The sequence below is a fragment of the Lolium rigidum genome, chromosome 4 (genome assembly GCF_022539505.1).
Source record: "Lolium rigidum isolate FL_2022 chromosome 4, APGP_CSIRO_Lrig_0.1, whole genome shotgun sequence".
Taxonomy (NCBI): domain Eukaryota; kingdom Viridiplantae; phylum Streptophyta; class Magnoliopsida; order Poales; family Poaceae; genus Lolium; species Lolium rigidum.
This window is the reverse complement of record NC_061511.1, coordinates 279375555-279390872: the sequence shown is the minus strand read 5'-3', so window position 1 is coordinate 279390872 and position 15318 is coordinate 279375555. Positions and strand designations below refer to the sequence as shown.

The following is a 15318-nucleotide window of genomic DNA, read 5'->3' as shown; positions in this document are numbered from 1 at the left end:
CCACGCGCCACTAGCGCTGGCATGGGATATGATGAAGGAAGCCGTCATGAGCTGTCTAAGCCATGACATGGAGGACCGATTAATTCTCCACTTATTTTATAATTCCCTTAACCCAATGTCAAAGTCTATGCTTGATAATGCAGCCGGAGGTACATTCATGAGCAAGCAAGTGGATGTTGAAAACTTCTAGATGACATGCAAAACAACCATGCCCAATGTCATGTGGATTGATCCTCCTCAAGAAAGGTGAACTCAGTCACCGAAGGTAATAATGAAGAGCTTAATCGAAGGTAGATGAGCTTTTAAATATTTTAAAGGGTAATGAAAATGCCCAAGTTAATGCCATCACCAGATCTAATGTTAAGGAAGTAGATTTCATAGCTCGGAATCCTTATAACCCTGCATGAAAGACCGTTGAGGTACAATTGGGCAAAATATCTGAGAGCCAAACTATTATACGTGCAAGATTTGCAGGAAAGCCCGAACCAAATCCCGTTGAAGACCTTAATATGATGAGAGTCAAGCAAGAGGATGGAGTACCTGAAGAGCTAGACTATAGCAATGCTCCATTGCCGAACTATACTGTGGAAGAACTTGTGAAGATGATAACCATAAAGAATTCTGGTATTGAAAAAGGTAACGATACTATACACCAGCAATTTATTCATGAAGTAGCATGCAAAGTACATGAGTTATAAGAACAATATAAGAAGCTAGCTGAAAAAAATACTAAACTTGATGATATATTTGAGCCCACCATTAAAATACATATTGGAGATAATGAGATTGCTGCACTTTGTGATCTTGGTGCAAGCGTTTCAACTATTCCAAAGAGCCTATTTGATAAACTAAACTAAGGGCCATTTGAAACAACTAAGCTAAGACTTCACTTAGCGGATTCAATTTATAAACAAGTTGTAGGATTTAAAGAAAATATCGTGGTAGAAATTAAAGGATGTCATGCTCTTATTGATCTTATTATTGTGGACATGCCTGAAGATTCTACAACTCCTATAATCTTAAGGAATGCCATTTCTTAGAACTATTAAAGCTCTAATCATTGCATGAAGGGAATGTGAGAATTGGACTACCCTCTAAAGAACCATTTGTAGTTCACTTCCCTAGAAAGAAAAGGCCAAGCATGGTAAAGATGGGGTCATTACTTTGAAGGCTAATTACTTTGGAGTGGGTGTTCCACTTTCAAAATCAAAATGATGACCATTTGGCTCAAGATAATTGACCTTAACTAGAAGCGTTTCATGGGAGGCAAGCCATGCTTAATAAAGTTTTCTTTTTATTTGTTCTAGTTTTTTTGTTTCATTTATTTTTAATAAAGAGTGTTCATGAGATCCTTTGGAAATGAGAAGAAATAGGTATCCACCCCTTTCGATTTAATATACTAACACATGGGCATTTTTCAATATTATATATTGTTGTGTTCTTCCTTAGTCATTTTCGAGGTATTTTTGATGTGCAAAGGCAGTCTGTGTCAACGATGTTGTGTGTTGTCGACCACACAATATTTTCCTAAGGGACGTTGGTAAGAATCATCGCTATATGTGGTTGGGGGTACATGAGCGTGAAGTGATAGTATCCACCACCTCCGCCAATCATGTATATACGAGGATCACAAAGGATAAGAGAATATGACCATATTCATGGAGATACCCTTAATTATTAGACCTCCTTGGCATGCGAGGGGAAAGGTAGTGCTTATGAGGGATGTAGAATAGTGCTTCTGGGAGCATCTTTATATGCCCCCCCCACATATCTATAAATATAAAACAATTAAATACCCCTAATCACCATGCCTAGGCTAATGGTAGATCCACAACTCCCGAGAATGTTCTACCCCTATTGAGTTTCAGTTACTTTACCATCGATTGCATCATCTCACTCACTTAGCTTTAAGTATTACTTTATTCACCACTTCTCAACAACAACCACTTTTATTTCACTTGCTTTGAATTCAAGACAACTTGCAGGTAACTTTAAGTGAAGGTAACAAGTAAATAAACCATTACCAATCAGCTCCACCGTGGATTTGGTACTCTTATATTTGAAAACTAGCTACAAGTGACATATAACCTTCCAGACCTTAAGCCACGACAGGCTCCTCTGCCGCGGCTGAGAAACGAGGAGTGAGAGGCTGTCACGAAGCCGCGACAACATAACGTGGTGGCACGACAACCTAGTGAAGGGCCACAACAGCGTGGCTTCGTGGCAGAATCCTTCCGTGGGCGAGGGCGCGTATCATCGCGTGATGCAGCCCAACGCAGACTAGGGACGTCGAGGGGCCAGTTGAAGAGGAAGTCGACGCACCGAGACGTGTCTGATTGAGGTGGAGCTGTCGTTGCTGCATGCTGAAACAGAAATACAATCCCATCGAACTTAATATGTCGTGAGATTGGTACTTTACCCGATGATGGATTGTAACAACGATACCAACAAGGGTTAGTCGAATATCCAAGAAACACACAAGGAACAAACCGAGGGCTGAGTTTTTGTGCTGCAGTGGATGAAACATTAAGGTAATAGAACCAACCGAACACCCTATGCGTGTCATAAGACAAATAGCGGCCCAGGGAGGTTTATTAAGAAGATATGTTGAGGTGGCAAGAGCCTTTTCCTAGAAGTGCACATGCAAATGAGCATAAGATATGAGTGTACGCATAGTGTTATTGATGGTGTTTATGACACACTTAGCCTTGGCATTTGGTTGGGAAGTATAGGAACACGATAGATGGACTGTAGTACCGTATTTGGAGAGAAGACGATCAACTATGAAGTTGAGGAACTCAGTGCCGTTGTCAGTTTTTATGGAGCGTATTATGGAGCATATGTGGACACCGAACTGCATGCAAGTATAAAGGAAAAAATTCTTTAAGACACAGGCAATACACGATTTTTGTTTAAGTAAAAAATTACAAAAAAGTGTGAATAGTCATCAAAAATCGCAAGATAATAGCGAAAAACAGATGCACTAATAATGGGTGATGCCCATAAATCATAATATATCAAATCACATGAGGTGCTAGACGCTGAATTAGAAGAACTAAACGGCAAGCGAACATGTTTTCCAAGTTGACATGCATGGCAAACAGAGGTACGCCAAATTTTATTTAACTTGACAAAATATAAATGTTGAAGCACCGACATTGTATCATGAATGTGATGCCCAAGACGCTCATGCCACAGTTCAGCAGTGGAGGTAGCGATCATGGCGAGCATGGTAGAGGTTGCCCAGCGTGTGTGCAGGTGGTGTCGGGAAATGTACATAGATCTTCGTTGCTATTGCAACGAAGAAGCACATGGCGGGTCTTCGGATCCTTTACAGAGAAACCAAATGCTTCAAATCCAAAGGAACAAAAATTGTCATGAGTAAATTTGCTAATGGAGACCAAATTATGGAGTAAGTGCAAAACAAAAATCACATTATTGAGTTTAGACGTGTGTCTTGAAGACGACATAAGCGTGGAGTGACCAGAGGAGGAAATAGGGACAACATTGCCGTTCCCAACTGTGACAAAGTGTGGATGGGAAAGTTTCGTGGAAAGGGAAATTTTACCACCACCATTTGTCATGTGAAAGGAGGACCCGGAGTCCATCACCGGGTGAGGTTGTTCATCGCAGCAGGCGACAACGATGCAGAGTGGTACAATGGCACGTTCATCATGTGGTAGGCCTGGGGGCGGGGGCCAAGGATGCGTGGAGAGGTAGGGGCACACCATTGCCCTACACCCTAGGAAGAAGCACACCCATGGGCCTGCCAGTGCTGGGGTAGTCTCGCGGGGAGGACCGCTGACCTGCTTAGAACCTATCTTGTTCTTGGTCTAGTAGTAGCGCTTGGGATTTCCATTGGCCGAGGAGTCCCCATGGCAAGCAGTGCCACTGCATGGCGACAGTGAAGGCCGGGTCTGAGAGACGAGCGCTATCGACGCAACGTTAGAGGTGGCATTGGCATGCTGCATATCCTCCATGAGAATCATGCTACTGACGCGGAGGAAGGATGGCAGGGGCACCATCATGGAGATCACAGTGGCGGCGGAGGCGAACTATGAGCCGAGTCCGCGAAGTGTGTTGAGGACGAGGACACGGTCCAAGACATGGTAGTCATTGTCGGCGAGGCCGTCGGAGATCTTCTTGCGGCGGCGGCGCGTACTCGGTGATGTACATCTCACCCTGGACGAGCTTTGTCCAGGTAGATGGCTTTGCTGGCCTTGTTGGCGGAGAAGAGCTAGAAGGCCGAGAGCCACAACTGACGCACGGTCTGGTTCCTAGCAAGGTTCATGTTTGACGACATCCTCATCAATGGCCCCATGGCGGAGTGTAGGAGGTTCAACAAGGTGAGACATTGTTAGCAAGCTGAGAACTTTATAATAAAGAAAGATGTGTGCATCGATTGATGCAGAGGCTCGGAAATCTCTATTTCGAAAAAAAACAGAGAAGAGCTCTGATACTATGTAGAAAAGTGCCAGAGAAAGAGTTGGGAGAAGCCTTGCACGTATACCAATGCGGGTTATGGGTTTATATTAGGCTCAAGGATAACTGGAGTTATGTACAGACAGTTTACAATACCTAATATATGTACATGCTAACACTCGAAAACCATCAGTGTAGATTGAGCTACATGTAGCTCGGTTTTTGAAAATTCAAAACTGGCAGTTTAAAGTTTCAAAAAAATATGAAAAAATCTTGCTGTAGACCATGTTGTGATCTAAGTACGTGCAAAATTTCAACTCGAAATACCATATATTCGGGGCTGTGCAAAGGTGACAAAATCTGACACCTATAGTAGTGTGAACAGTGCACGATTTCAAAACCTCCAAATCTGTCAGATTTTGTTATTTCGAGTTGAAATTTTGCAGATACGTAGATCCCAACGTTTACCTACATCAAAAAAATTAAGATATTTTTTAAACTTTAAAGTATTATTTTTGAATTTTTGAAAAAATGAGCTATGTGTAGCTCGAGGTACAAAAATCCACACTCGGCTAACACTACCCTATTTACGAGTTTTTCCGTAAAGTAAATGTCTTGACGATCTTGCGATCAATCATATATCTAAATGGCGTCGCGATGCCATTTTGATCTGATAAAGGAACGGTAGCTTCTGTTTTTAATAATCTCAATTTTATCGAGATATAGATATTCTAGTCAATAAATACGTCTAGATACATCTACATCTAGATAAACTTGAGTCAATTAATTTGGATTGGAATGGGTATCGAAGCCGATCAAGATATCTAAATTGTGTCCTGATGCCATTTCGATCTGACTGTAGTGGACGTCGTCACATCTCAATCATCTTGTAGTGGAGCGGATGCCTCCCATTCCGGAGACTTTTTCCTGCGGACGGATATGTCAAACTTAGCACCAACGCTATATAAAGGCGTGTAGACAAACTAGATACCTCACCATCTGGCTCCATTCTCACGCACGCGCGCCACGGAGCTATAGCCAGCCAGCGCCTAACCGTAGCTCCTCCTAGCTAGCTCTCCTCCACCGCTCCGGCGGAGAGAGCGAGAGAATCTCGCCGAAGTAACGGAGAAGAAACAATGTCCGAGGACGGGAGAGGGGGCGCCAAGGATGTCGCCGAGAAGAAGAAGGCGAAGCAGGGCGGCTTCAGGACCATGCCGTTCATCCTAGGTGATTGGTTCATCCTTTCTCGCCTTCCGTATTTTCTGTCCTCTCGTGAATCTTAACGACGCAATTTGAGATTGGTGTAGATAGATACTCGTGTGATCTCCTGATCTCTGCTCGACTGCTCCCACTGATTAGCTAGTGGTTTCGCCTCAGCTGGTTTCCAGTATTGCTCCACTGGAATTTTCACTTTTTTTTTGGTCTTCTTATGCTGGATGACCGCAGATATACAGTGCTACCGATTTACCTTAGGATTCAGTGGAGGCTGCACATAAAACAAAAATCTTTTAAGAACGAAACAAGTTTTTTTTTTTTTTTTTTTTGCAACGGAGACAAAACACTAGTCTCGTTCATTAATCAAGAAGAAGAGAGTTGTGCAGTTAATTTGCGAAAACAGGCGAAAACTGTTACTGTTTTAATAACACCTGCACAAAAGCTTAATTAGGCAATAGTTCGAGGTGCCTGCAATATATTTCACGAAGCTCGTGATCTGTAGTAGGTCCATTTTGTTCAAAACGACGTGACACGATAAGACTGAAGTAAAATGACGTTTTTGGAATCACATCGAGGAACCCAACCTGGTGAAAAGCATAAGATTCTCTTCTCTGAGTACGGAAATTATAAACTGCCAAACTGTAGTTCTCATAGTGTCTCATGCAGTACCAATTATCGGCAACCTTGTCAAACAATGCCAGTACAGTACTGTTGCTACGTGCAGAAATCCAGAACCAAATCGTCTATGGCGAACTTTTAGAACTTTTGAGTGGTCGAGACTTGATAGTGAGTGTCAAGTGTTAAAATTGGAATTGACATATCAATCCTACATTTTCAATTTATATAGGGGACATCTTGATCCTACATTCTTTTGCTAATTCTATGTTCCTAGACTCGATCATGCGAAGCAAAGAGACCCGCAAGAGAAGTTTTAATTGTCCGGATGTAGGGAGCTTCTCTTTCCTATTATTGCTGGAAATGAACTTATTCGTGTGATGTTTGCACGCGACAAAGGGACCATTAATTGTAAAGAAGAAATTCCCCTTCTATTGCTAAAGCATCTCCTTTTGTACATCCGAATATGTAAGATGTATAGATATCTCAAAGTCGTCATTTATCAACCCTATATCATGTTATATATCCATGTGGATTACCATTACCTTTTCTTGTATGCATGGATCACAATCAAGTCAGCCGCCTTTTCAAAATATTTAGAGCAACTAGAACTAGTCAAATACAATTTGAATAGTACTTGCCGAAAAATAAGAGTAAACTACACTCCTTGCCTCCATTGTTGGGTTCATGCATAGCATTTTCTCCGTTAAAAAAATCTTACTACAATTTATCCCTTTGTTTTGACGTTTTGACATCTATTATCCCATTTTTATTACATCTCCTAAATTTAGAAGTTAGATTCACTTCTTAAGATGACATGCCGGCTTATTAGACCGAGAACTAGGACACTTTTTGTTAGGATAATTACAATTCATGGCATATTTTCATTGTCAAATCGTTCTATTAAATTGTCATTAGTGATGGGGGCATGGAGACCAGCAGCCCCCTCTCCCCTCCCACAAGAGGCTTATCAATACACATAATACTACAAAATGAGGGTAAAAACTGTCACAAAACCACACCTAAGTTGCAACAATGTCAAACAAGTTAAATAGAGTAAACTGTCACAAGATCATAACTAAGGGTTAGAAGTGGAATTTTCTCAAAACAAAAACTATCATGTATAAGCATGACTGCAGTATATTAGAAAAAAAGAATCTTATTACATAATTTGTAGGTATCTTAAGTACTTCTTTGAAGTTCAGCAAAACTGGTTGAGCATACTACAATTTGAAATTTAACATTTCCCGCCACTGTTGCACATGATGAACAGCAAACGACTTCTGCGACCGGCTGGCGACGGTGGGGTTTGGCTCGAACCTGATCACATACCTCACCCTGCAGCTGCACCTACCGCTCGTGGAGGCCTCCAACATACTCACAAACTACCACGGCACCACCAATCTCACCCCTCTCGTCGGTGGCCTCATCGCCGACTCCTTCGCCGGCCGCTTCTGGACCATTACCGTCGGCTCCATCATCTACCAGCTCGGCATGGTCTGTCTCACCCTCTCGGCCGCGCTTCCCTCGCTCCGCCCGCCGCCCTGCGCGAAGCACGCCGTCGAGTGCCAGCGGGCCTCCACCTACCAGATCGCCGTCCTCTACCTGTCGCTGCTCGCCACGTCCATCGGCTCCGGGGGCACGCGGCCATGCAACATGGCGTTTGGAGCCGACCAGCTCGAGCTGGACGCGCGCAAGCGCCGTGGCGGCAAGGCCCCCATGTGGAGCTTCTTCAACCTCTACTTCTTCGGCATCGAGCTCGCCAAGCTCATGGCGGTCACCGTGGTGGTGTACATCCAGGAGAACGTTGGGTGGGGGTGGGGTCTCGGTGTGCCCACCATCGCCATGTTCGTCGCCGTGATCGGCTTCGTGTCCGGGTACTCGCTGTATGTCAGGATGCCGCCCGGCGGCAGCCCTCTGGTCCGGCTGGCGCAGGTCGCGGCGGCCGCGTTCAAGAAGAGGAAAGCCGTTTTGCCAGACCCCGACCTCCTGTACGATGACAAGGTGCTCGACGCCGGCATCTCGACCACTGGCCGCCTTCTCCACACCGACCAGCTAAAGTAAGCTGTAATGCTACGTACTCTGCAAGCTATTGACAATAATTTTAGCAAGCTGAACGAGCCCGCTAATGAACTAACTGTTATTTCTTCAATGATGCTAAGGTTCTTTGACAAGGCGGCGATAGTGATGGAGGGCGACGTGCTGCCTTCCGGCGAGCCGAAGCTGTGGCGGCTGTCGACGGTGCACCGGGTGGAGGAGATCAAGTCGATCGTGCGCATGCTACCCATCTGGGCGGCGGGAATCCTGATGGTGACCGCGTCGTCGCACAACAGCAGCTTCGCGATCCAGCAGGCGCGCACCATGGACCGCGACATCACGCCGAGCTTCAAGATCCCGCCGGCCTCCATGCTCATCTTCAACAACCTGGCCATGCTGGTCACCCTGGCCTTCTACGACCGCGTGCTCGTGCGCGTGCTCCGCCGCTTCACCGGCCGCCCCAACGGCATCACCCACCTCCAGCGCACGGGCGTCGGCATGACGATCGCCATGCTGGGGAACGTGGCCGCCGCGGCCGTCGAGAAGAGGCGCAGGTCCGTGGCCGCCGCGAGCGGGATGCTGGACGCGCCCAAGGGCGCCATGCTGCCCATCAGCGTCTTCTGGCTGGTGCCGCAGTACGCCATCCACGGCGTGGCCAACGCCTTCATGGACGTGGGGCGCATGGAGTTCCTGTACGACCAGGCGCCCGAGAGCATGCGGAGCACCGCGGCGGCGCTCTACTGGCTCACTATCTCGGCGGGGAGCTACCTGGGCACGGTGCTCGTGACCATCGTGCACGAGAAGACGCGGGGGAGCGGGCAGTGGCTCCAGGACAACCTCAACAGAGGGAAGCTCGATAACTACTACTGGCTCGTCGTCGGGCTGGAGGGGCTCAACCTGATTTACTTCTTCGTCTGCGTCAAGTACTACACCTTCAAGCCATTGGAGACGGTCGGATGCGACGAGGAGGTCGAGCCCTACGATGGCAATGCCAATGGCACCAACAAGGACAAGAAGGGTGCCAGCTTCAATTCACGGACAAGCTAGATTGTGCGTTTGGACCTCTGTCCCGGGCTAGAAGATGACTTGCGTTGGGATAGAATAATGGTACAATCACAATTAGAAAATGTATCTTTTACATGATATAAAAGAGGTATGCTAATTCTCAGGTGAGAACTAGCTTAATCTAGATCCACTCCTAAACCATAGGATTGCATCGTAAATGCATGCTAGCATGAGTTGTAACATCGACTAAGATTCATGTTCTCCCTCCTCTGAGTGAAATTGTTGCAGCCCACAGAACAAGATGTTTTTGTCTAAGTGTTTATGTTCACAGTTTTGCCTATACTGCTTTACAAACACTTTGTAGTCTAATTATTGGCATCTCCTAGTATAAACTATCTGTATGGCAATATTAAACTTGGTTGTAATTTCTTCTCGATCAATTTTATTTCTGTTTATCGCAAGAAGTTGTAAGAGGAAGATTTTTAACTTCGTCTAGACTAATATTGTACCAAAAGGGCACTGTAACGACACATAATGTGATGGAGGTCCAATCCGCATATTATGTTGCCATCCAAAATTATTTCTCACCCTATACTCCAACTATGTAGACACCTGCATAAACAGGTCGCGATTCCTCACATGTTGTAAAGACGACCATGAGCAAAGCAAAGTTGTGCACATGTGGATAACCTACATGAGAGAAGAATTTTATCTTTAAATACCTTGTAATTTTTATATAGCCATAGCAACAAAATAATGGCAAGCGCTCTCTCACTGTAATAAGTATTTTAACCCTATGATCCACACCGTTTATCTAGTTGCCGAAAATATTTGCAACACCATGGCATGTATAATGTAGAACCTTCTTGGATGACTGATCATATAAAGTAAGTGATGATAGAAAACACACTACGTACTTCCATGCTAATTGTATTGTACAAGGTTGTTTCTGGTGAATATTACACCCTTGTGAAGATAGCATGCAAAAATCTTAATTTTTAGTGGAATATTGATGACGTTGGGACTCAAAGTGCAGAGTGTTGTGTCAGCGAAGAATTTTCCCCACAATGATGAATCAGAGGGTTTATATCGAACTCTCGAGAAATTAGGAAAGAGTCGTCTCCTTTCCTCTTCTTCTAGCAATCCTGCAAAGTAAGATACTACCTTGTGTCCCCAACTCCACGTGTGGTTGTCAAGTACAAGATTTCGTATTAATAATAGTAAATAAAAATGTAATACAAGTAAAGTAAACTAAGTAAATGCGGTAAAGAGATAGTTGTTTTGGGGTTTTGTGTGTAATTAAAGGAACTAAGTATTTTTGTATTTTCGGATTAAAATATTGCGCAAATAAAAACTAAGATAAAAGCAATATAAAGGTGCTTCTTATGATAAAAATGGACCAGGGTTCATGAGTTCACTTCACTATTCTCTCTTTTAAGTTGTAGTGGACAATAAAAATTCATCAATGAGATATGAAGATGCAAATAAAAACATGTGAAAGATACACATTCATATGGGCATCACGTCCTAACATAGAGATGATGCAACACATCTCTCTTATACTCCACAAGAATAGGAAAACTCCATGCAATCTTTTATTAAGAATTAACAGAGCTTAGCCATAAGTATTTTGACATGATGTTTAAATATCAAATATGCTACCTTAAACAAACAAGATAATCACTTTTGGCACATGACGAACATAGCACATGCATTCACTTTATCCCTAGTGAGGTAGCAAAAGAAAAGGCAAAAACATAACAGATCATGAATTTGTTGTCACTACTCAATCATTAAAATCATGCTACTCCATCTAATACACACATCACCCCACACACGCTCTTGCATAAAAGTTGGATCAGAACCAATACTTAAGAACGGGGTACATATAATATGCATATATCAATACATCTTGCACAAAATACGATCAGATCTCATAGCACAATATCATAGAGTAAAGATCTCCCACATAGGTATTACAAATATGGCCATAATCATGTTGGGCAACTCATATGGCACTAAGAACTATGAAGAACATGAGAGAAATAGATCAAGCTACTGCCACAAACCCGTAGTCCAAAGGTGGACTACTCCCTCTTGATCATGGTGATGATGATGAAGACGTTGGAGATGGTGGAGATCCCTTCGTTGGTGATCCCGACAGAGTCCACCCCCTCCAATCTTCGGTGTTGCAGCCACTGTTTTTGTGTTTCCGTCTTCTGGGGCGCTCTCCTCCGAGAACTCTTTGGGGTCATATATATATAGTGATTTTAGATCAAAATACGTCGGTGTGCAAAAAGATCACGCTATTTGGACGATCGGCAGCCAAAAGAGGGCAGGTGGCGTGCCCTACATGTTTGGGCGTGCCACATGGGCTCTTTTGGGCCTTAGGCCCTTCCAGGTCCCAGGGTATTCATCCCGATGAAAAAATGACGCTCCAACCTCCTGTTGGGATTCGTAGCATAGAAAACAAAAAAATTCCTACCGCAAGAACGAATAACAAGCCAAGATCTAATCTAGTAGATGGTAGCAACGAGGTGAAGATCAACATACCCTTGAAGATCGCTAAGCGTTAATGAGATAAATCTCCTGGTGGATGTAGTCGATCACTTGCCGCTTTCAGAAGCGCGTAGAAGATCTTGACGGTGCCACAATCGGGCAGCACCTCCGCACTCGGTCACACGTACGGTGTTGATGACGATGTCCTTCTCCCCGTTCCAGCGGGCAGGGGAAGTAGTAGATCCTCCTCGAAATCCCGCCAGCACGACGACGTGGTGACGGTGGTGGTGGAGATCTCCGGCAGCGCTTCGCCGTAAGCACCGCGGGAGAAGAAGGAGGAGGGAGTAGCTAGGGTTTGGGAGAGAGGGGGGCTTGGGGCGTCGGCCATGGAGCCCCTTGGTGGTGCGGCCAAGTAGTAGTCAGCCCTCTCCCTCTCCCTCTCTTTATATAGGTGGGACCCCCAAGGGTTTGCCCAAAATCCGAATAAGAGTCCAACTCAAAATCTTCCATATGGGTGAAACCTAGGGGAAGTGGGACTCCTCCCTTTCCTTCCCCTATGGCCGGCCATGGTGGTGGATTCCACCATGGACTCCACCTTCCCCTTTGGTTGGCTGGCTAGGGTTGGTGGAGTCTGATGGCGTGTATTTCACACGTTCGTTGGGCAACCCCAAGAGGAAGGTATGATGCGCACAGCAGCAAGTTTTCCCTCAGAAAGAAACCAAGGTTTATCGAACCAGGAGGAGCCAAGAAGCACGTTGAAGGTTGATGGCGGCGGGATGTAGTGCGGCGCAACACCAGAGATTCCGGCGCCAACGTGGAACCTGCACAACACAACCAAAGTACTTTGACCCAACGAAACAGTGAGGTTGTCAATCTCACCGGCTTGCTGTAACAAAGGATTAACCGTATTGTGTGGAAGATGATTGTTTGCAGAGAAAATAGTAAAACAAGTATTGCAGCAGATTTGTATTTCAGTATTAAAAGAATGGACCGGGGTCCACAGTTCACTAGAGGTGTCTCTCCCATAAGATAAAGCATGTTGGGTGAACAAATTACAGTCGGGCAATTGACAAATAGAGAGAGCATAACAATGCACATACATGACATGATAAGTATAGTGAGATTTAATTGGGCATTACGACAAAGTACATAGACCTCCATCCAACTGCATCTATGCCTAAAAAGTCCACCTTCGAGTTATCATCCGAACCCCTCCGGTATTAAGTTGCAAAGCAACGAGACAATTGCATTAAGTATGGTGCGTAATGTAATCAACAACTACATCCTCGGACATAGCGCCAATGTTTTATCCCTAGTGGCAACAGCACAACACAACCTTAGAACTTTCAGTCATCTGTCCCGGTGTCAATGCAGGCATGAACCCACTATCGAGCATAAATACTCCCTCTTGGAGTTAAAAGTAAAAACTTGGCCGAGCCTCTACTAGTAACGGAGAGCATGCAAGATCATAAACAACACATATGTAATAGCTTGATAATTAACATGACATGGTATTCTCTATCCATCGGATCCCGACAAACACAACATATAGAATTACGGATAGATGATCTTGATCATGTTAGGCAGCTCACAAGATCCAACAATGAAGCACAATGAGGAGAAGACAACCATCTAGCTACTGCTATGGACCCATAGTCCAGGGGTGAACTACTCACTCATCACTCCGGAGGCGACCATGGCGGTGTAGAGTCCTCCGGGAGATGAATCCCCTCTCCGGCAGGGTGCCGGAGGAGATCTCCATAATCCCCGAGATGGGATCGGCGGCGGCGGCGTCTCTGGAAGGTTTTCCGTATCGTGGTTTTTCGCATCAGGGGTTTCGCGACGGAGGCTTTAAGTAGGCGGAAGGGCAGAGTCGGGGGCCAGACGAGGGGGCCACACCATAGGGCGGCGCGGGCCCCCTGGGCCGCGCCGCCTTGTGGTGTCGCCACCTCGTGGCCCCACTTCGTATGTTCTTCGGTCTTCTGGAAGCTCCGTGGAAAAATAGGCCCCTGGGTCTTCGTTTCGTCCAATTCCGAGAATATTTCGTTACTAGGATTTCTGAAACCAAAAACAGCGAGAAAACGAGAACTGGCACTTCGGCATCTTGTTAATAGGTTAGTTCCAGAAAATGCACAAATATGACATAAAGTGTGCATAAAACATGTAGGTATCATCAATAATATGGCATAGAACATAAGAAATTATCGATACGTCGGAGACGTATCAGCATCCCCAAGCTTAGTTCTCGCTCGTCCCGAGCAGGTAAAACGATAACAAAGATAATTTCGAAGTGATATGCCATCATAACCTTGATCATACTATTTGTAAACATATGTAGTGAATGCAGCGATCAAAACAATGGTAATGACATGAGTAAACAAGTGAATCATATAGCAAAGACTTTTCATGAATAGTACTTCAAGACAAGTATTAATAAGTCTTGCATAAGAGTTAACTCATAAAGCAATAAATCAAAGTAAAGGTATTGAAGCAACACAAAGGAAGATTAAGTTTCAGCGGTTGCTTTCAACTTGTAACATGTATATCTCATGGATAATAGTCAACATAGAGTAATATAACAAGTACAATATGCAAGTATGTAGGAATCAATGCACAGTTCACACAAGTGTTTGCTTCTTGAGGTGGAGAGAGATAGGTGAACTGACTCAACATAAAAGTAAAAAGAATGGTCCTTCAAAGAGGAAAGCATCGATTGCTATATTTGTGCTAGAGCTTTTATTTTGAAAACATGAAACAATTTTGTCAACGGTAGTAATAAAGCATATGAGTTATGTACATTATATCTTACAAGTTGCAAGCCTCATGCATAGTATACTAATAGTGCCCGCACCTTGTCCTAATTAACTTGGACTACCGGATCTTTGCAATGCACATGTTTTAACCAAGTGTCACAATGGGGTACCTCCATGCCGCTCGTACAAAGGTCTAAGGAGAAAGCTCGCATTTTGGATTTCTCGCTTTTGATTATTCTCAACTTAGACATCCATACCGGGACAACATGGACAACGGATAATGGACTCCTCTTTAATGCATAAGCATGTGACAACAATTATTATTCTCATATGAGATTGAGGATATGTGTCCAAACTGAAACTTCCACCATGATTCATGGCTTTAGTTAGCGGCCCAAAGTTCTTCTCTAACAACATGCATGCTCCAACCATAAAGGTGGTAGATCTCTCTTACTTCAGACAAGACGGACATGCATAGCAACTCACATGATATCCAACAAAGAATAGTTGATGGCGTCCCCGAAGCATGGTTATCGCACAACAAGCAACTTAATAAGAGATAAAGTGCATAAGTACATATTCAATACCACAATAGTTTTTAAGCTATTTGTCCCATGAGCTATATATTGCAAAGGTGAATGATGGAATTTTAAAGGTAGCACTCAAGCAATTTACTTTGGAATGGCGGATAAATACCATGTAGTAGGTAGGTATGGTGGACACAAATGGCATAGTGGTTGGCTCAAGTATTTTGGATGCATGAGAAGTATTC

At 44.3% G+C, this 15318-nt stretch overlaps 1 protein-coding gene across 1 annotated transcript; it reads left to right on the top strand.

Annotated features, from left to right (window-relative positions):
* The first annotated feature begins 5433 nt into the window (after nucleotides 1–5433).
* On the top strand, nucleotides 5434–9478 carry LOC124705373 (protein NRT1/ PTR FAMILY 3.1-like). Its single transcript, XM_047237104.1, has 3 exons — nucleotides 5434–5649; nucleotides 7526–8312; nucleotides 8415–9478. The coding sequence occupies exons 1-3, from the start codon at nucleotides 5559–5561 to the stop codon at nucleotides 9334–9336; spliced, it is 1800 nt and encodes a 599-aa protein (XP_047093060.1). The 5' UTR covers nucleotides 5434–5558; the 3' UTR covers nucleotides 9337–9478.
* The last annotated feature ends 5840 nt before the right edge of the window (nucleotides 9479–15318 follow it).